The sequence below is a fragment of the Rhynchophorus ferrugineus genome, unplaced genomic scaffold (assembly GCF_030347505.1).
Source record: "Rhynchophorus ferrugineus isolate W39M unplaced genomic scaffold, kcgeb_rfMv2 rfM3, whole genome shotgun sequence".
Classification (NCBI taxonomy): Eukaryota; Metazoa; Arthropoda; class Insecta; order Coleoptera; family Curculionidae; genus Rhynchophorus; species Rhynchophorus ferrugineus.
This window is the reverse complement of record NW_027472582.1, coordinates 21,778,531-21,797,370: the sequence shown is the minus strand read 5'-3', so window position 1 is coordinate 21,797,370 and position 18,840 is coordinate 21,778,531. Positions and strand designations below refer to the sequence as shown.

Here is an 18,840-nt window from a genome sequence, read left to right as displayed (position 1 = left end):
TTTATAGGAAATTCTATGATTCCTTTTCTATTCCTAGGTATAAATTGAGTAGTATTTCTGACAATAATTTTATTTTGTGATTGACGCAAAATATAACCACAGAATAGTATTTCGATATTTAATGACGAATAATGAATAATGTTAATAACCTCACTTAAATTGATTAAATTTCTAGGAATAAGGATGTCTTTGTTAGGTCGTACATTTTCTTCGGCAATAAACACAGTATTGTAGGTTTTTTAGTTTTATTTATTCATTCAATACTTCCTAATTAGTATCTTTCAGGTCGGTTTCATCAAAATGTCATAATTTTGTTATTACACCTGGTGGTATGTACAATGTTATTACTAGAGGTGTTATAAGAGATCATTTTCCGAGACCGTCAGAAAAAAAGAGAGTGAAAAGACATGGATGGAGACAAAGAATGTCCACAGCTGCAGGAAGGAGAGTTTTAATGAATAGGATTTTGAAAGGAAGATTTATATATTCACATTAATAAATTATAATAACTACATAGTAGAAATATATTGCAAATAATAAAATAGTAATTTCTTAAGAAATTTTATTTAAATTTAAGATAGTATCAAAGTATCACAAGTCAGTCGAGTAAAATATATTTGTTATATCAGATAATTATGTAATACTATAAATTTGCATTTCTTTTTATCCAGGCTAGATGTTTAGCTACGTCGGTAAAAATCATATAGTTAGATGGATCACATGTTCCATGGCCTTGTAGTGGTATGCTCACTGATACAATCCCTCTTATTTGCCAGACAGTGTCTGCACCACTTGTTCCTTCTTTTGGAAATACCATACCCCCACCAGAATCACCATTGCAAACTGATGTCTCTGCAAATTTAATATTGTAAACAATGATATAAACATTATATAACAGAAAGCTTACCATTTCTAAATCCTGCACAATAATTAGTTTCGCTTACAAACTGGGAAAAAAAGTTTCTGTTTGAAAGTATGCATTTGTCAGTTGGAACTACAGGCATTTTAGTTTTCATCAAGTTATTGGTGAGTTGTCTAGATTGATCAAAGCCCCAGCCTACAACAGTTCCTAAAGCGGATTCTAATTAGTTTTATTTATTTATTATTTTCACTTTAGAACATATAATTATCTTGAATTTTAAAAATTCTCACCAAGTTTTCCAATAACATTTTGCAAACTGCTGGATGGTTCTTGCCACAGGCAGCATTTTCTCACATAGTTTGTTATTGTTGCAGGTCTGTCCAGTTTTATTAAGGCAATATCATTGTAAAAAAGTGTTGAGTTATATGCAGGATGTACAATGATTTGTTGTGCTTTCCTATCTTGGACTTCTGGGCCAAATCCCATCAAACTATATTTTCCTGGATATTAAGTTCTTGATTCATATTTTTCATAAATTATAATCGATATGTCTAGAAAATTTTGATTGTTTTCATATAAATGAAAAGAATCAATAGACCCCAATGAATTCACTACTCCTCACTTTACATAAGATTAGAAATTTAATTTTTTAATACTTAATATAACAATTCAAAAATATATATGTTTCATTAGATAAATAAAAATATCACAGTAAAAACTAGAAAAACAAAATTTTTTTGTTTTATCTTAATAAATGTGTATATTATATACTTATGTTGAAAACTTTCATAACTTTCTTATTTTGAGAAAATAGTTACTATAAAATAACATACCTAAATACAACAGCAGGAATCTTACATTTACGGCCAAATTTGTTCTTGGTTTAGTCGTACAATGAGCAGCTGTTAAAACAAAGTCTTCAGAAATTAAAGTACCGCCACATGTATAAACCAGTTCAAGTCCTTTTGAATAATAAAGCGCTACATGCCAAGGCCATTGTCCTGAAATTACATTCTTATTAATAATGAAATTGCTATTGTAAAATAAATCACTATGTTCTTACCTGGGACAGTACTTTGGCCAAATCTGATTAAAGGAATTGCATGCGACGCTATCGTTCCACAAGGGGGACTCGGTGGTTGAAGGATTATTGGCCTAGAAGCATTTTTATTATTCGTAATACCAGCAAAATCACCGGCAAAAAAAGAGTTATCATCGTCATCTTCATCGGTAAAAGGATTTCCTACGCTTAGACCGGTATTAGTCGGCCTAAAAATTTGCAATGATACCAAAAATACAACATACATCTCATAACCAAAATATGATTAAGCATTTTACATTGATAATTATCCATTATTTTATGATAGCATTGATTAAAACATGATTTTTATGTTAGAGGCAAAATAAAAATAGACAAAATTAGTACAATCTGACTACTTGATTTAAACAATTGGTTGTTACAAAAAGAGATTTATTGTTTTATATACATCAATATCTCCTTTTTTTAATTACAGATTTAAGTTAAGTTATTATTTACTAACTTCTGGAGCTTGAAGACAGAAATATTTTTTTAAATTGTGCGAAGAAAGATAGAATAGATTAGAAGATTAGAAAGATAGATTAGATAATTAGAGAAATAAGCTTGATTATTCACTTAGAGCATGCTGTAATTAGCAAATAAAATATGTTTACCCAGCTCCCAAAGTGATTGGTATATCTTCTTTATTATCTTCAACATTATTTTGATTTATAATATTTCCTGATTGTGTTGGAGCTAAGGTACTTCGAGTATGGCTTATATGTAGTTGAGGTCCATTAGTTCTAGTAGTTATTGGACATATAGTTTTTCCTGAAATGATAATAGGCGTAAAATGTTTGATGAAATATGAAATTTACTCAAATGTATTTGTGATTTAATGTTTGTTAATAGTTTACGGTACTTTGCTACTCATTGCTTCACTATTCGTTAAATAATAACGTAAGTTGATTTTTGAAATATGCAAAAAATATTTTTTTTCTTGGGTGTGATATGTTTTGCATTAATTTTTTTAAAATTATTTTATTATTTTTATTTGTTTCAGAATCTATGAACAACGTTTTTCCCTCTAATTAATATTCAGCCACTTGAGTTTTACACAGTTCGTTGAATTTAAAAATTTCCGTAGTTGGAAAATATTGATTATCTAAGCGTCCTATTTAATTCCTTATTTAAAGTAACGTATCTAAAATAAAATATATTTCCAGGAGTATATGAAAAGTCGAAAAAAGGTATTGCGGTTTCTTAACAGAAGCTGATAAAACATATTGTTTTGTATCTCTAAAAAATTAGTAGTAATTACAGATGGTCTAATTCTGCATGATTTTTAATAGTATATTTATTGCAATAACTTCATATGAGCTTATGAATGGATATGCCGGATTTGCGAGGACCTCTCCAATCACAATACCGCCTGAGGTATGTGGCTTTTTGTTTGCAGAATTTGTAGAAGGATCTTTTCAATTTGGAGTTAGAAGCCTTAAATATATAGAAAAGTTTGCGAAATGCCACGGGCTGGAATTTATTATAACAGATGTAAAGCCTTCAAAATCTGACTGTTTTGGAAATAATGTTGAGGTAAATTTGAAAATGAATGTGAATTTTATCAACTGGCTTGAATGAAGGCTGCGTCTTTAATAAGAGGTATATTCGACGATAGAGATGATACATTGAATTGTATATGCGTTCCTTACACCATCCTTATCAAATCGAAGAAAAGCCGGCTTCGTTGAAACAGTGGTTAAGGCGACGGGACGGTCCTCTTACAGTTGCAATAGTCGCGAGTTCGAATTCTGCTGGGGTATGGATATACTTTATGTTTGTGATTGTAAATGTAAATATCTCTATAGGCAGCAGTGGAAAATCCGACGAGGAATAACCAGCCTAGATCCAGTCCAGATAAATCGTCGTTGGTAAAAAGGAGACTTTAAAGTATATATATATATATATATATATATATATATATATATATATATATATATATATATATATATATTTATGACGTTAGACGATGCAATGTTGTCACATCAATTTTGAGTTTTAATTTATTTTGTATTTGACCTATAACAAAATTCTAATCTAAATAAAATAATGAAACAAAAATGTTATCAAATATAATTTATTTTAAAATTATAGTACATCTAAAAACTACAGTTAATTATACAGCCACAATAATTTATAGGTGAGAGTTATAACCTCTATAACTATTACATATTATATATTGTCTGATTCTAAAACGAATTTACAAATTGCGGCAGGCACACACACACACACATTATTAGAATAGATATTGTTTGAGTAAATTATTTACTGCTTTGTAATTAGGCGGCCTTTTCAAATACTATAGAAACGATGCTGAGAAGAATAACTGGAGGGGATTTTGCTCCATTCTTTAGGATCAACATAATGGAGGCGCACTTTTAGTAGTGAATGTAATAACCTTCGAGAGAATTGTTGTATGTTTCAATAAAAAAATCATCGATCAAGAAAGTGATTGAAATTTAGAGTAAACAAATTTGATGATATGGATACCAGTTTAGAAGGTTTCTGAAGAACCTTTGAAAATAATTATCGCATGAAGATTTAAATTATTAAACACAAATTAATTTTTTCAACAATAAATTTGTTCTCACGAAAACGAATGTTATATATGGCAAAGAACAATACCTTGCTCGGTACGAATTACAATATTTTTTCTAAAATTAAATAACATTTCAAATGTATTAATATCTTACCGTTCAAGAGTATTTTATTGACCGTTGGCACCACTGATCCTGCGTTATACTTTACGAAAAATCTTACTGCGATCGGTGGTCCAGATTCTAACCTGTAAGATGGATTTCTGATGGTGTACTCTCTGTTATTACTTGAAGTTGTATCTCCAAACCAATTCTAAAAATAAGACAAACATCTTAATATATTTTCAACCTAGAACTAAAATTTTTCGATATATTAAAATTATAAACAGGATACATATGTTTCATAATTGTCTATCCTGTATACAATTTAGTGAATATGTTAAAGTAAATATTTATTCTTTAGTTAAAAGAGGGAATCTGTGTTAAGTACAATAATGAAATGTTACTAGTTTCTAAGGACTTTCGAGTTATGTAGTTGTCAGATATATATATACATATATATATATATATATATATATATATATATATATATATATTTATATGAGTTAGTTTAGATAGGTGTATTAAATAAATAATAGGTAATAAAGCTATTTGTTAAAAGTAATCTCAGCATATCAATTAATAATCATAAAATATCAACATATACACTAATATGATATATATATACCCACTAAATTTTGTTTATGTGAATGTACACCATTATACTCACACCTAATAAGTCTGCAGTTCTATCTAAATGAATCCTTATCCACACGCCTTCCAAATCTTCTTCAGATTTCAAATAAATGGTGGCGTACCATCTATCAGGCTCATCTGCATTGATAGGCTCATATGATAAAACTTCAGGGCATGGTGAGACTAATTGTCCCACGACAACACTAATAACTAATGAACATAGGGTAAAAATATGGACTAACATCATAACCTGCAACAAACATTTTACTATTAAATATATAGTCCATCCAATAAACCAGTCAATTCACGTCATAGATGACGTCAAATATATTGCCAAATTCATTTTGTAAAAATGTAAAGTACGTTTTAAACTCTGAGTGAATTTTCCTTCTCATTTTACTAGTTAAAGTCCTGTAACCTCTCAGTGTCGACCACTACCAACACAAGTTAAATTTATGGACTGATTCGGTTACATGTTCTGACGCATCAGATAGTATTCTGTCTCTATTAACTAGGGCAAAATGAACAAAATATCCTCTTCGAGTTTAAAACGAGCGTTACATTTTACCAACTGCATTTGGCAGTATATTGGACGTCATATGTGATGGGCATTGGCTGTTTTACTGGAAGGACTATATGTATTTTAACTGGTATTTTAATACCTAATAGAGGGAGAAATATGGAATACAATATTGTGATCAAAAATAATAAGATGCAAAAATTTAAATTTAAAATTAAACACATATTATTCCGAGTCCAATTTAGTTGTTTGATTTAATTTCATTACGCTTCTGGCTATTCTCAAATATACCTATTCAAGTGCATCCTTTTTAATTCTATTGAGTAGAATTAAACTGAACTGAAGAAGGCTTTATAGACTATTCTAGAAATCAAATCTAATAGTTCAAAATCTCCAACACTGGAAAAAGTTAAAAGGGATAAATGCATTGTAACTAAAAATTAAGATTCAAGGGGATGAAATATAGAAAATAAATAACTCGTGGCCGTTTTATTACCAACGTTTTATTATTTTCTGTTCTACTAGATATTAACCAATCTACATTTATTCTTATGTTTTAATACACCTGTTTCTGAATTTTAAATTTAGTATATGAATGTAAAGAGTAACTCTTATTGGAATATGTAATTATTAAATTTGATTTAATTAAATTTAATTTAAAGGGAATATATAAAACAGTATTTGATATAAGTAAATATTCTGTGATATATTTTCATAATTTTTTCATAAATATTAAAATTATAAAATTGCTAGATGTTTTGTGAATTCATTGATTCTGTGAAAAAATAAAATCGTTTAAATTGATATAAATTATTAGGTACCACATGATAATAAATGATTTTAGAGAATATTTTTATATTGAATATTACTGGTTAAATAATGTACTGTTTATTTGTTGAATATAATTTGCAACTTTAAAAATTAATAAGGAAGAAACATCATAGATTTCTGTTCATTTTAAATTAAATAAAAATAAAGTTCGAATGGAGAAATACGCTAAAGTTGTTTTATTACAGAGCAATAAAATAATGTTTAGTCACTTAGAAACTCAAAAACAGCTACAGCTGAAATTGACCATTTATTAAAACAAAGACGTCAAAAATAAGTAATATTAAATATGGGGTGATATGTTTGCATCTAAAATAAAATTGTATATTGTGAATATAAAGATATTACATTCTCTTCTGGCTCTACGAAGTTTTAGAATGAGTGTAACACTGAGTGTTTTTTTAAATATGTAAATTAAGTAGAACTAATGGAAATAAAATAGTTTTCTATTCATTTGAATAGTTTTCTATTCATTCATTAAATAAAAATAGAACTACAATTGAATCTTTGATATTGAAAATTCAACCATAAAAACAAAATGATTAAAAATAACTAAAATCAAGTTTGTATATAAAATTAAATAAAAACATAATTTGAATTAAAAAATAACATATGTGATTATGCAACTGTTTTATTGAAGCAAACTGTTATAAAATAAGTAAAATTAAAAGCAATATTATTTTTTATTACAGTTTTCTATTTATGCGAAACAAAAAAGAAATATTAGGTGATAGGTTTGTATCTAAAATAAAATTGTATATTCTAAATATAAACATAATATATTCTTCTCTGGGTCTAAGAAGTTCCAGAATAAGTAAGAAACTGAATGTTTTGTTAAATATATAAAATAAGTAAAACTAATGGAAACAGGGTAGTTTTCTATTCATTTGAAATTAAATAAAAATAGAACTAGAATTGAACCTTTGACACTGAAAATGCAATCATTAAAACAAAATGATTAAAAACAACTGAAGTCAAGTTTGTATATAAAATTAAATAAAAACAAAATTTGATTTAAAAAATAATATATTGTGATTATGCAACTGTTTTATTGAAGCAAACTGTTGTAAAATAAGTAAAACTAAAAGCAATACTATTTCTTATTACAGTTTTCTATTTATGATAAACAAAAAATAAATATTAGGTGATAGGTTTGCATCTAAGATAAAATTGTACATTCTAAATATAAACATAATATATTCTTCTCTGGGTCTAAAAAGTTCCAGAATAAGTAAGAAACTGAATGTTTTGTTAAATATATAAAATAAGTAAAACTAATGGAAACAGGGTAGTTTTCTATTCATTTGAAATTAAATAAAAATAGAATTAGAATTGAACCTTTGATACTGAAAATGCAATCATTAAAACAAAGTGATTAAAAACAACTAAAGTCAAGTTTGTATATAAAATTAAATAAAAACATAATTTGAATTAAAAAATAGTATATGTGATTATGCAACTGTTTTATTGAAGCAAACTGTTGTAAAATAAGTAAAACTAAAAGCAATACTATTTCTTATTACAGTTTTCTATTTATGCGAAACAAAAAAGAAAAATTAGGTGATAGGTTTGCATCTAAGATAAAATTGTATATTCTAAATATAAACATAATATATTCTTCTCTGGGTCTAAGAAGTTCCAGAATAAGTAAGAAACTGAATGTTTTGTTAAATATATAAAATAAGTAAAACTAATGGAAACAGGGTAGTTTTCTATTCATTTGAAATTAAATAAAAATAGAACTAGAATTGAACCTTTGATACTGAAAATGCAACCATTAAAACAAAATAATTAAAAATAACTAAAATCAAGTTTGTATATAAAATTAAATAAAAACGTAATTTGAATTAAAAAATAATATATTGTGATTATGCAACTGTTTTATTGAAGCAAACTGTTGTAAAATAAGTAAAACTAAAAGCAATACTATTTCTTATTACAGTTTTCTATTTATGATAAACAAAAAATAAATATTAGGTGATAGGTTTACATCTAAAATAAAATTGTATATTCTAAATATAAACATAATATATTTTTCTCTGGCTCTAAAAAGTCCCAGAATGAGTAAGAAACTGAATGTATTGTTAAATATATAAAATAAGTAAAACTAATGGAAACAGGGTAGTTTTCTATTCATTTGAAATTAAATAAAAATAGAACTAGAATTGAACCTTTGACACTGAAAATGCAATCATTAAAACAAAATGATTAAAAATAACTGATATCAAGTTTGTATATAAAATTAAATAAAAACATAATTTGAATTAAAAAATAATATATGTGATTATGCAACTGTTTTATTGAAGCAAACTGTTGTAAAATAAGTAAAACTAAAAGCAATACTATTTCTTATTAGAGTTTTCTATTTATGCGAAAAAACAAATACAGGTTTGTATCTAATATAAAATTGTATATTCTAAATATAAACATAATATACTCTTCTGTGGCTCTACAAAGTTCCAGAATGAGTAGGAAACTGAGTATTTGATTAAATATGTAAACTAAGTAAAAGTAATGGAAACGAGGTAGTTTTCTATTCATTTGAAACTAAATAAAAATACAATTCGAATCGAACCTTTGATTATTGAGTATTTCATTAAAACAGAATAATTAAAAATAACTAAAATGAAATGTAAGTTAGTATACAAAATTAAATAAAAACGTAATTTGAACAGAAAATTAAAATATGTTATGATGTAATTCACAACTGTTTTAGAGGAAAACTCGTATGAAATGAATAAAACTAAAGGCAATACTATTTTTTATTATAGTAACCGATTTATGTGAAATGAGAATTTGAATGAAAACTGTGTTTTTTTACTCAAGAAACCGACTATAACGCTATAATAAAAACTGAATATTTTATTTAAATTCACTCGACATAAACATAAATAAATCGCGAAGTGAATAAACGATAAACAATTGTTCTTGATGAAATTGAACACTTATAAGATTAACGGAATTGGTAAACAAAAAGTCATGTCATCAGAGTTAAATTTTAATAAGTAGTTTACTAGTTTCTTATTGTGATTTAAATCGGAATTAATAAAATTCCAATGTTGCGTTTACAACACTAGAAAAATCCCGATTCCCCAGCAATTAATGATTTGAAATCGACTAGAATCTTCTAAATTAAGATTGCGTTAAGGCCAAGGGCAACCAGCCGAAGACGTGATCTTTGTGCAACATAAAGTGAATGACTTAAAGATGGCACATGATTTAATATTATTTATAAATATGTTTTCATTGAAAAAAAAAACATATAATGTAATAAGATTACACAATTGCTAATAAGAATTATAACAAATTTTGTTTACAAGCGATTTTCTTTTTCCTTTAAGCTGGAATAATTAATATTACAACAAAATAATTTGGTACCTTTATGGTGAAGTTACACACACTTATAAATTAACTCCACCGAATAGGACTAGTCGGATTTTCACTTAATACGGATACTTATCCGGATCCTAACTGCAATGAAGCGACAATTGGAATCAGTAGCGATGTATCGGAGCCACACATTTATGAATAGTCCGGGTGAGTGCTTCACTGACAAGCGAACAGATGACGTTGCTGCGGATGCAGTTCTTAGACTATAGCTGCTTATAGTATAGTTCTATCGTACTGCATGGATGTAGTATGACTGATATGTATATGTCAATTAGCGGAAACTACGTTTTTGAATATATTAATGGTTTTGCGTACGATATAAATCATTTTAGTTTTGTTAAAATGTTACTGAAACAAAACCAACTTTGTTGTTAGTATACTAAGCCGGATGTAAATATGGTTAGTAATAAAATAAAGGATGTTTTCCTCTAAATAGTAATATTGTTTAGTCAACTTTTTTCATAACACTTGTTAAACGGATTCATTCATTTTTTCTACTTTAACTTATCAGAAAGAAAACATGCGCAATTTATATATACATGTTTTTTTTGTTTTCGCTTTTACCAAGCAGTATTTTTATCTAGACTGGACCTACTGCTTAACTTCAGCCCCGAACCACCGTCCTCGGCATTAAGCCGACCAACTTAGAGATATTTCTTGAAGACATCCGGTCCTACGCAGCCTGCTTACTGGCGTGACTGCAATCGTGATTTTCATTGTCGGATTTTGCACTCTTGTCTATTTTACAATCACAAATATAAATTTACGACCATGTCGCAGCAGGATTCGAATCCGCGACTATCGCCACAGTCGAGGATCGTCCTGTCACTTCGGGCACTGCGCTAATCAATATGTTCTATCTGGACATATAGGTATCTGGCTACCGGCCTAGTTATAAAATGAGTTGATTGCCAGAAGGCATCACAACAAATCAGAGCCATATCATTAAAAAGCTTGCAATTCATAGCTTGATATGTTCATATTATACAATATAAAAATGTTTGTGCTCATCGGGACATATACAAAACCTATTAAACCATATTATATCGAGTGATAAATGAAGATTAGCTTGATGTTAGCTCTATCAGAGCTATAAAATCTATATACAATCTATAAAATGAAGGAAGACTTATTATTTCAATTTATGTATTTAGATGAAACATGGATATTTCAGGATGGGACCAATATACCCAATGGTCACTCATGGCAACATGTTAATAAAAATAGTGTTACAACAAAAGTTGATGGAAAAAGGTAAACGTTGGAATATCAATCGATTAGGTTTTATTAGTTATAATATTTACTAAAAATTCATAGCAGATAGATTGTACTTTATGCTGGAAACAGAAATGGTTAATAACCCCTTCAATTTGGATGATCTCGATCAGGCAAATGTTAGATAGATTGGAAATGAATAGCTTAGTTATTCACTTGAGTGAAACTTTCTGAATATGTGATTATGATCCAATGCTGACAATACCAATACAGAGTGATGAGAGTAGAAACAACTAAAGGTGAGTATATAATTAATATATGATAAGTGTATAAGGAGAATGCAGTGATTAAATCTAGTTTTATCTAAAAAGATGTATACAGGTATTAACAAAATAAACGAAGGAGAAATACAGTGATATCAAAATGTCTTTACAAGGAAACACTGTGTCCGGTTTGATGCGGTAATACTGTGAAATACTGATGTTATATATTTTGATGACGTACATTGCGATATTTTACCAAAATTGTATTTATTAAAAGTAGATCTTCAATTACGAAAAATGAAGATAATTTGGTAGAAAGTAATAATATCTTTTAACCGTATCTGTGTTTTCATTAAAATTTTCTCTGTCAAGGTCGAATGAACATCCTTTAATTCGAACAGGATTGACTTTTAATTTTATATTTAACTTTATTTCTTGTGCACTTATTTCACCATCTTCGTTAAATAAACTAGTTATAAAATATCTGAAACCCGCTTGTCAACTTCTAGCATGCTGTTCATTTAAGCTTATTGTATTATAAATTGAGAAATAGAATGCTACTTTTTTATTTTACTAATTTTTATTATTTAAGACTCAATTGTATTCTTAAACACGTAATAACAATAAAAGACACCTTGATATAAAATTGTATATAGTCTGTTCAATAAAACAGTAAATTCACGTCATCTAAAGCTACGAAGTCAAAACGTCGCTATGTTGTCGCATCAACTTTATGTTTTAGTTCATTTTGGCTTTGACATATAAAAAAATCTAATCTAAAAAGGAAACAAAAATAGTGTTATCAAATATAATTTATGTTAACATTATAGTACATCTAATGCATATATTAGCTCGTTCCTGTTCACACTAACTGATTACGACGCTTCTAACTATCTAACAGCTTTGGCATTTTCAATCAGGAGAATAATAATCAGTAGTTTGAAACTTATTAAAACAAAGGGCCAAAACAATGCTTGCTGTTTTCTAACCTGTCACTATTATCACTAATGTTCTGAAGAAATTTGCAGACGTTTCGACATGGTGATGATGTGGTAGCGTGGATTTGGTAGCTGTCGGATCATTAGTTTGTGAATTATAGCATTTTGAGTGATGCAACTTTTATTATTGAGAAAAAAATAAATAAAAAGGAATTTCGCGTGTTGATAAAATATTGCTTTTTGAATTTGCTTGCTGAACGTGTACATCATATCATTCATGAGTATTTGGGTATGAGAAAGCTCTATGCAAAGTGGGTGCCGCACGAGCTCACTTTTGACCAAAAACAACGACGAATTGATGATTCGGAGCAGTGTTTGAAGATGATCAGGCGTAATAAACCCGAGATTTTGCGTCGATATATGAAAATGGATGAAACATGGCTCCTTCATTTAACTCCAATCGACAGTCATTCCACTGGACTGCACACGATGAACCCGTGTGGCCAAACCAAAGCGTGGGAAACGCAACAGTCGGCTGGCAATGTTATGGCGTCTGTATTTTCGAATGCGCATGGAATATTATTCATTGACTACCTTGAAAAAGGAAGGACCATCAACAGCAAATATTACATAGCATTATTGGACTGTCTGAAGGACTAAATCGCCGAAAAACGGACGCATTTGAGGAAAAATAAAGTGCTGCTTTACCAAGAGCACCGAGTCACAAATTAGTAAAAACGATGGCAAAAATTCATGAGTTGGGCTTCGAATTGCTTCCTCATTCACCGTATTCTCCAGATCTGCCCCCAGCGACTATTTCCTGTGAAGAAATTTTCGTCGAATGAAGAGGTGATAGGAAAAAGGCCTATTTTGAAGCAAATGACAAATCGTAGTACAAAAATGATATCAAAAAGTTGGAGTGTCGCTATAATCAGTGTTATCACTCTTGAAGGGAATTATGTTGAATAAAAAAAACTAATTTCGCCAAAAAATATACCCGTGGTATGACGGAGACTTTATCAATTCACCTGTTAGACTATAAACCCTATGTGTAATAATCCAGCATACTAACTACTATGTAATGAATAATTAACTCTAATTCTACTATATAATCAATGAAAAGGAACTTTCGTTATGTGGGCTTATAACCCAATGACAAATGCGTTAGGGGGAATGCAGTGATTAAATAAAAGTATATAGAATAAATCGGTAGAATTTTACAAGAAAAATATAGTAATAGAATAAAATAAAAAGAAATACAGTAATGTAAAAATCATTTGACATTACAGTAACGAAGGAAAGAAGAATTTAACGTAAAAAGGTAAATATGCTCTAAAATAAATATATAGTCTATTCAAAGTTATTTTGTACATACGTAATCTAAATTTGTGGCGCCAAAACATAGCAATGTTGCCGCATCAACAGTTTTAGTTCAGTTTGGATTTGGCATACAACAAAATTCTAATCTAAATAAAATAATTGAACAAAAATGTTATCCAATATAATTTATTTTAACGTTATAGTACATCTAAAAACTACAGTTAATTATACAGCCATAATAGTTTATAGGTTAGAGTTATAACTTCTTATCACCATAGCTTTTAAATTATGTATACGTCTGACAACCGGACGACTTTGACAGGCTCATTCGTTTACGTGTTCGAACTAATCAGATAGTACTTTCTCTCTTTTTAACTAGAATAAAATGAGAATGAAAATATCGTCTGATTCTAAAACGGATTTACAAATTACGGCAGGCAATACATTAAACATATTGATGACGTATGTACAAAAAAACTTTCAATAGATTATAAAATACATTATTTAAATATACATTTGTTAATTAGATACCATAATATAAAAAGTGCTTTAAAATAAATTATATATTTTATTTCATTATTTCATTTACATTAGTACTTTATGTGCCAGAGTCGAAATAAACCAAAACTGAAATTTGATGTTCCAACATTGCAACGTACTGACATCATGAATGTTGATGACATCTACTGGTTGTTTTATTCGACGAGCTATATTTTTTCTTTTTTAATTAGCTAAAGCTAAACTTAACAGTGTACATTAAAAACTTTCTTTATATAGAAGATTGGAAAAATAGTACTAATTTATCAGATTACAAACATTCTTATTTATAATCATTTTCGATATTACATATTAGTTTTATGTAATTCAGCAATCAAATTAGGCGTAATTTCTAGGTTTATGGACCTTCATATACAACCACTTTGCGATCAAATACGCCATATCGCGATCTACGAACCATAGCCATCTTTAACTGATCAAACCTGGTGACCTTCCCGTGATTGTTTATCAGGAACCGTTTCCTGTAGTATAACAGTCATCGTCCAATTATAAGATATACGAGTTATTTTAATTATTCTATTTATATTCAAAAATATATATCTTTATCCCACCTTATTATTATAGTGCGCACGTTTTTTATGATTGAATTCTTTTTTCGTAATTTAAGTCTTCGTTTCCGGTCGAACTTTAGTAAAATTGCGATATCACGAAGATGAATAAACTAGGTGTTACATTATTCCAAGACATTTTGCATTAGTAGTCAGGACGTCATTGCGCGACATTACTCACATTGTGCATGAAATCCGTGCGTGTTAAGTATGTCACATAAAAATGGAATTCAAATTAAATATCCTTTCTTATACTCATAATTAAATAACATATCACAAAACTGATATGAAATTGGATTTCAAAAAAAAACTGATAAAAATAACTGTAAAAAACAATAATTAAGTTGATAAACGAAGATTTTGGAATTATATTTTTAAAATGTAATTAGATATTATAGAATATATATCAGACGAAAAAAAATGAAGAAAATCAAGTGCAGAATTGGAAATAGCTCTTGGGAGGAAAGTGATAACTAAAACGAACCCCAATATGGGAAAAGAAATAGAAGAAAGCTAGACATAATTATCTTATCATGACTCTCAAGTCATTAAAGGTAGATTTACAACAATATTTGAGTGAAACAAGGGAAGATTAAGGAAAATATAGCGATCGACAAGAATAGAGAAAATAAGATGAAATGTAGTCATTCTAGTATTAACAGTGAAGACAGAAAATGAAGAGTAATTAAAGGATAACATGCGTACGGGACGCAGTATGAGTATAGAAATATTGAAAAAATGCCAGGAAATTGGAGATATATATATATATATATATATATATACAGACGATAGAGTATTATACAGAGATTAACATAAACAGGCGAAATTGAGAAAAAGTTCTGCGTGGTCCTACCAATGCAGGCACTGAGACCACTCTTTTGATTGGTTCACTTGAATTGTCCTACAAAGGCATTTGATTAGCTCATTTCTAAAATATATTACTTGGATATACAATTGTTAATTAGGTGGATTAGGCCTCCAGGGGATACAACTACATAAAACAATACGATTAGAACTTTGACTCATAGGTGGTATGATAACGAGTTCCACGAAAATATAATCAAGCACTAACCTACAAACTAATATATCTGTGTACTTAATTGTAGTTGTAAGTCCTTCGATAATATATGCATTAAATTTACTATAATGTTAAAATAAATTATATCTGATTTTTTTTCATTATTTTATTTAGTTTAGAATTTTGTTGTATGTCAAAGCCCAACTGAACAAAAACTCAGAGTCGATACGTCACAAACTTAGATAACATATGTACAAAACTTCTTTGGATAGACTATATATTTTTTTTACAGGAATATAACAGAATAAATAATGAAAATATTATTCACACTCTAAACCAAAAATGTGTCCAAATGGGGCGATGGTAAAATTACATTAATTATAAATTACAGACAAGATCGTACCGTATGGACCTTCCTTGGACTTTTACAAATATAGAAGTGCCTGTTTGGAACCCAGCGTTTTTATATAGTTGACAATAATGACAGGAAGGTAGGCGATGAAGGGAAAAAAGGTAAAAAACGACATAGAAATTTTACAATATAACAACAATCGATTTCAATGATTATATTCTTTTAAAAGGCGTAAATTCCTATGTGGAAAAACTTAAATTGGAACCGACCATACTAACCAGATTGCAATGTTTTGATTATAGTTTCTTAAATCAATAAAACAAGCTAAAATCATTAACAAACACATTATTTACTTTCTTTATTGATAGTGGCTTGATTATGAGAATGATGTCGACTACTAGAATAATAATAAATATAATTAAAGCAATAAACAAATATGGAAACTTTTCGAAATAATATTATTTTTCATTTAAAATTATATAACGATAAGAGGTTGACATAATTGTTATGACATGACATCTTAAGATATGTTAAACGGTTATAGTGTACATCTATAATTTATTTTTTCTCTTCTTAATCTTATGACCGGTTTATCCCAAATATTTATAACTAGTAATTTTAACATTTTTATTGGGTCTTTTGATTCTTAGAATTTTGATTTCTTCTAATAATAATGATTTCTCAAACACAACCTCTTGAACAAAAAGCGTTCCAATCTAAATCGAGAATTTAAATAGTTAAATTACTTCAAATCTTGAAAGTCTACCTGTTATATTGGTTCTAAATCATTATGATAAGTAATTAACCAGAAAAAATAACGGAATTTTACAAATTTCTCTTAAAAAATTAGGACACCATTAATGAATAGATATTTTATATGAGTAGAATAACGGTTTAACAAAGTATATGATTCACTATAGTACTGTGGTTGTTGTATGGTAAAAATATATAAAGCTAGCTATTCATAACATTACACAATATAACACATGAATCAAATGTGTTGTTAAAATTAAATTGTAAAATATTATTTTTGTTAAAAACAACAGAAAATAATGTTCAACCTTCTCGAAATATACAAACAACTTGGCAAGTTCTTTATTAAAAGGTTAAAGTTAACACCGCCTCAGCATCTTCATCAAGATCAATATAAAATAAACGAAAGTCGCCATAAAGTTACTTGCCTCTTATATAAATTCGAGGTCCCGTAGGAAAAAGCTTTCCAATTATTGTGTCATAGGAAATATTATAAGCATTAAAATTTACGTTTAAAGAATGTTCATGATTTGGCACATTTTACTTTTTTTTCTCTGTGTACAGCATAAAACCAATCATGTCAAAGAACCTTGACGTTCACTGTTTCACGCAGGAGTTCTGCAAGCCTAATTAGAAACTTTTGTAGTCTCAAGGTTTTAATCTACGTACTTCATAGCCGAAATGGTATTGATCCATTTCATTGGTTAATTCGGAGTATTAGCTAACCATTAACAACCCAGTCCTCAAAGTACTGTTTAAGTTTATTTAGTTTCTGTTACTTACCATTAAGACACATTAAGTACCATTCTTCCTTGATAGTTGTAATATTCCAGTTATTGACATTTTCGCCTATCAAGTTTCAACTATATAAACGAAATTTCCAAAAAAATACCGATACGAAAACAAAACGAATATATTTACGCGCATTTCTACTGAAAATAAAAATAACCCACACTGATTTCAAAATTGTTATATGCCAAAATATCTATTGCGCTACGAACTCAATGCACAACCTCCTTACTGCAACTACGAACTAATACAAAATTATCTATTTATATGCATTTGTTTTAAAAGAAACAAATGAGTCGGCTTATGTAGATTAAGTAATTTGGAAAATCCTGATTAAACATCTATAAATTCTTCCTTTCCAGACAGAGTGTTTACATTTAAAATTATATTTACTATACATACAAGAGATTAACATATATATTATAATTGAACCCACCATATATGATATTAAGATGATATTAATCGATGACCCCGTTATAGTTGTAAAAATAACAAAAGAAAAATACTAACACGCATATAAGTGCATAGACATATATTTAATAGGTTTTTATTTAATTATGTTCTAAGTACTGAAACCACTGGGATAATAAAATCATCCGCATAAAATGCAAATTAAAGAAAAAATAACTTGTAATTGTTACATCAAAACGTGATACTACTTCCGTCATAAAAAACACGGACATTTATACATATTTAAAATGCGAATTCCATGAAATAATCACTTATCTGAAAGAACAGAACGATTTACGAAAACAGCGTTTATATTAAAAACCACCTACAACCATTAAATAACTTCTCTTAACGATTTTAACGGAATAGATAATATTCTCAACTTACCGAAGTTTTATTTTTGTATCCCACCGCCACCAGATCACTGTTATTGGTATTAAAAACCAAAATTCTTTCGTCGTCAATCACATCTAAGTAACAATCAAGTTCAATTCAAAATAAACGAAAACAAATGTTTGATTCGAACCTGTTTACTCTCAAAGCAGGGATTTCCGATAAGAAATCCGAGTGACGTCTTTCCCGCCGAAATTCAAACATTATGACAACGTAAATAAAAAATCCCTGTTTATTGAATTTTTGAAATTTATTGTATAAATTAAATACAATAAGTATTGGCTCTATTGAAT

General features: G+C 28.5%; 1 protein-coding gene across 5 annotated transcripts; it reads right to left on the bottom strand.

The window, feature by feature from the left end:
• Nucleotides 1-547: 547 nt before the first annotated feature.
• LOC143192772 (chymotrypsin-like elastase family member 2A) lies at nt 548-18,682 on the bottom strand. 5 transcript variants are annotated; one of them, XM_076398433.1, is made up of 9 exons: nt 18,542-18,682; nt 5,247-5,462; nt 4,634-4,790; nt 2,555-2,711; nt 1,926-2,017; nt 1,696-1,863; nt 1,153-1,362; nt 908-1,069; nt 548-852 (listed from the first exon to the last, which is right to left on the bottom strand). In XM_076398433.1, exons 2-9 carry the CDS (start codon nt 5,457-5,459, stop codon nt 644-646), a joined length of 1,368 nt encoding a protein of 455 aa, XP_076254548.1. In that variant the 5' UTR covers nt 5,460-5,462; nt 18,542-18,682; the 3' UTR covers nt 548-643. The 5 variants fall into 5 exon arrangements, with proteins under 5 accessions (XP_076254548.1, XP_076254545.1, XP_076254544.1 ...); XM_076398430.1 differs by having other exon boundaries at nt 1,926-2,131; nt 18,542-18,679; XM_076398429.1 differs by lacking the exon at nt 18,542-18,682 and adding an exon at nt 17,699-17,955 and having other exon boundaries at nt 1,926-2,131.
• Nucleotides 18,683-18,840: the final 158 nt, after the last annotated feature.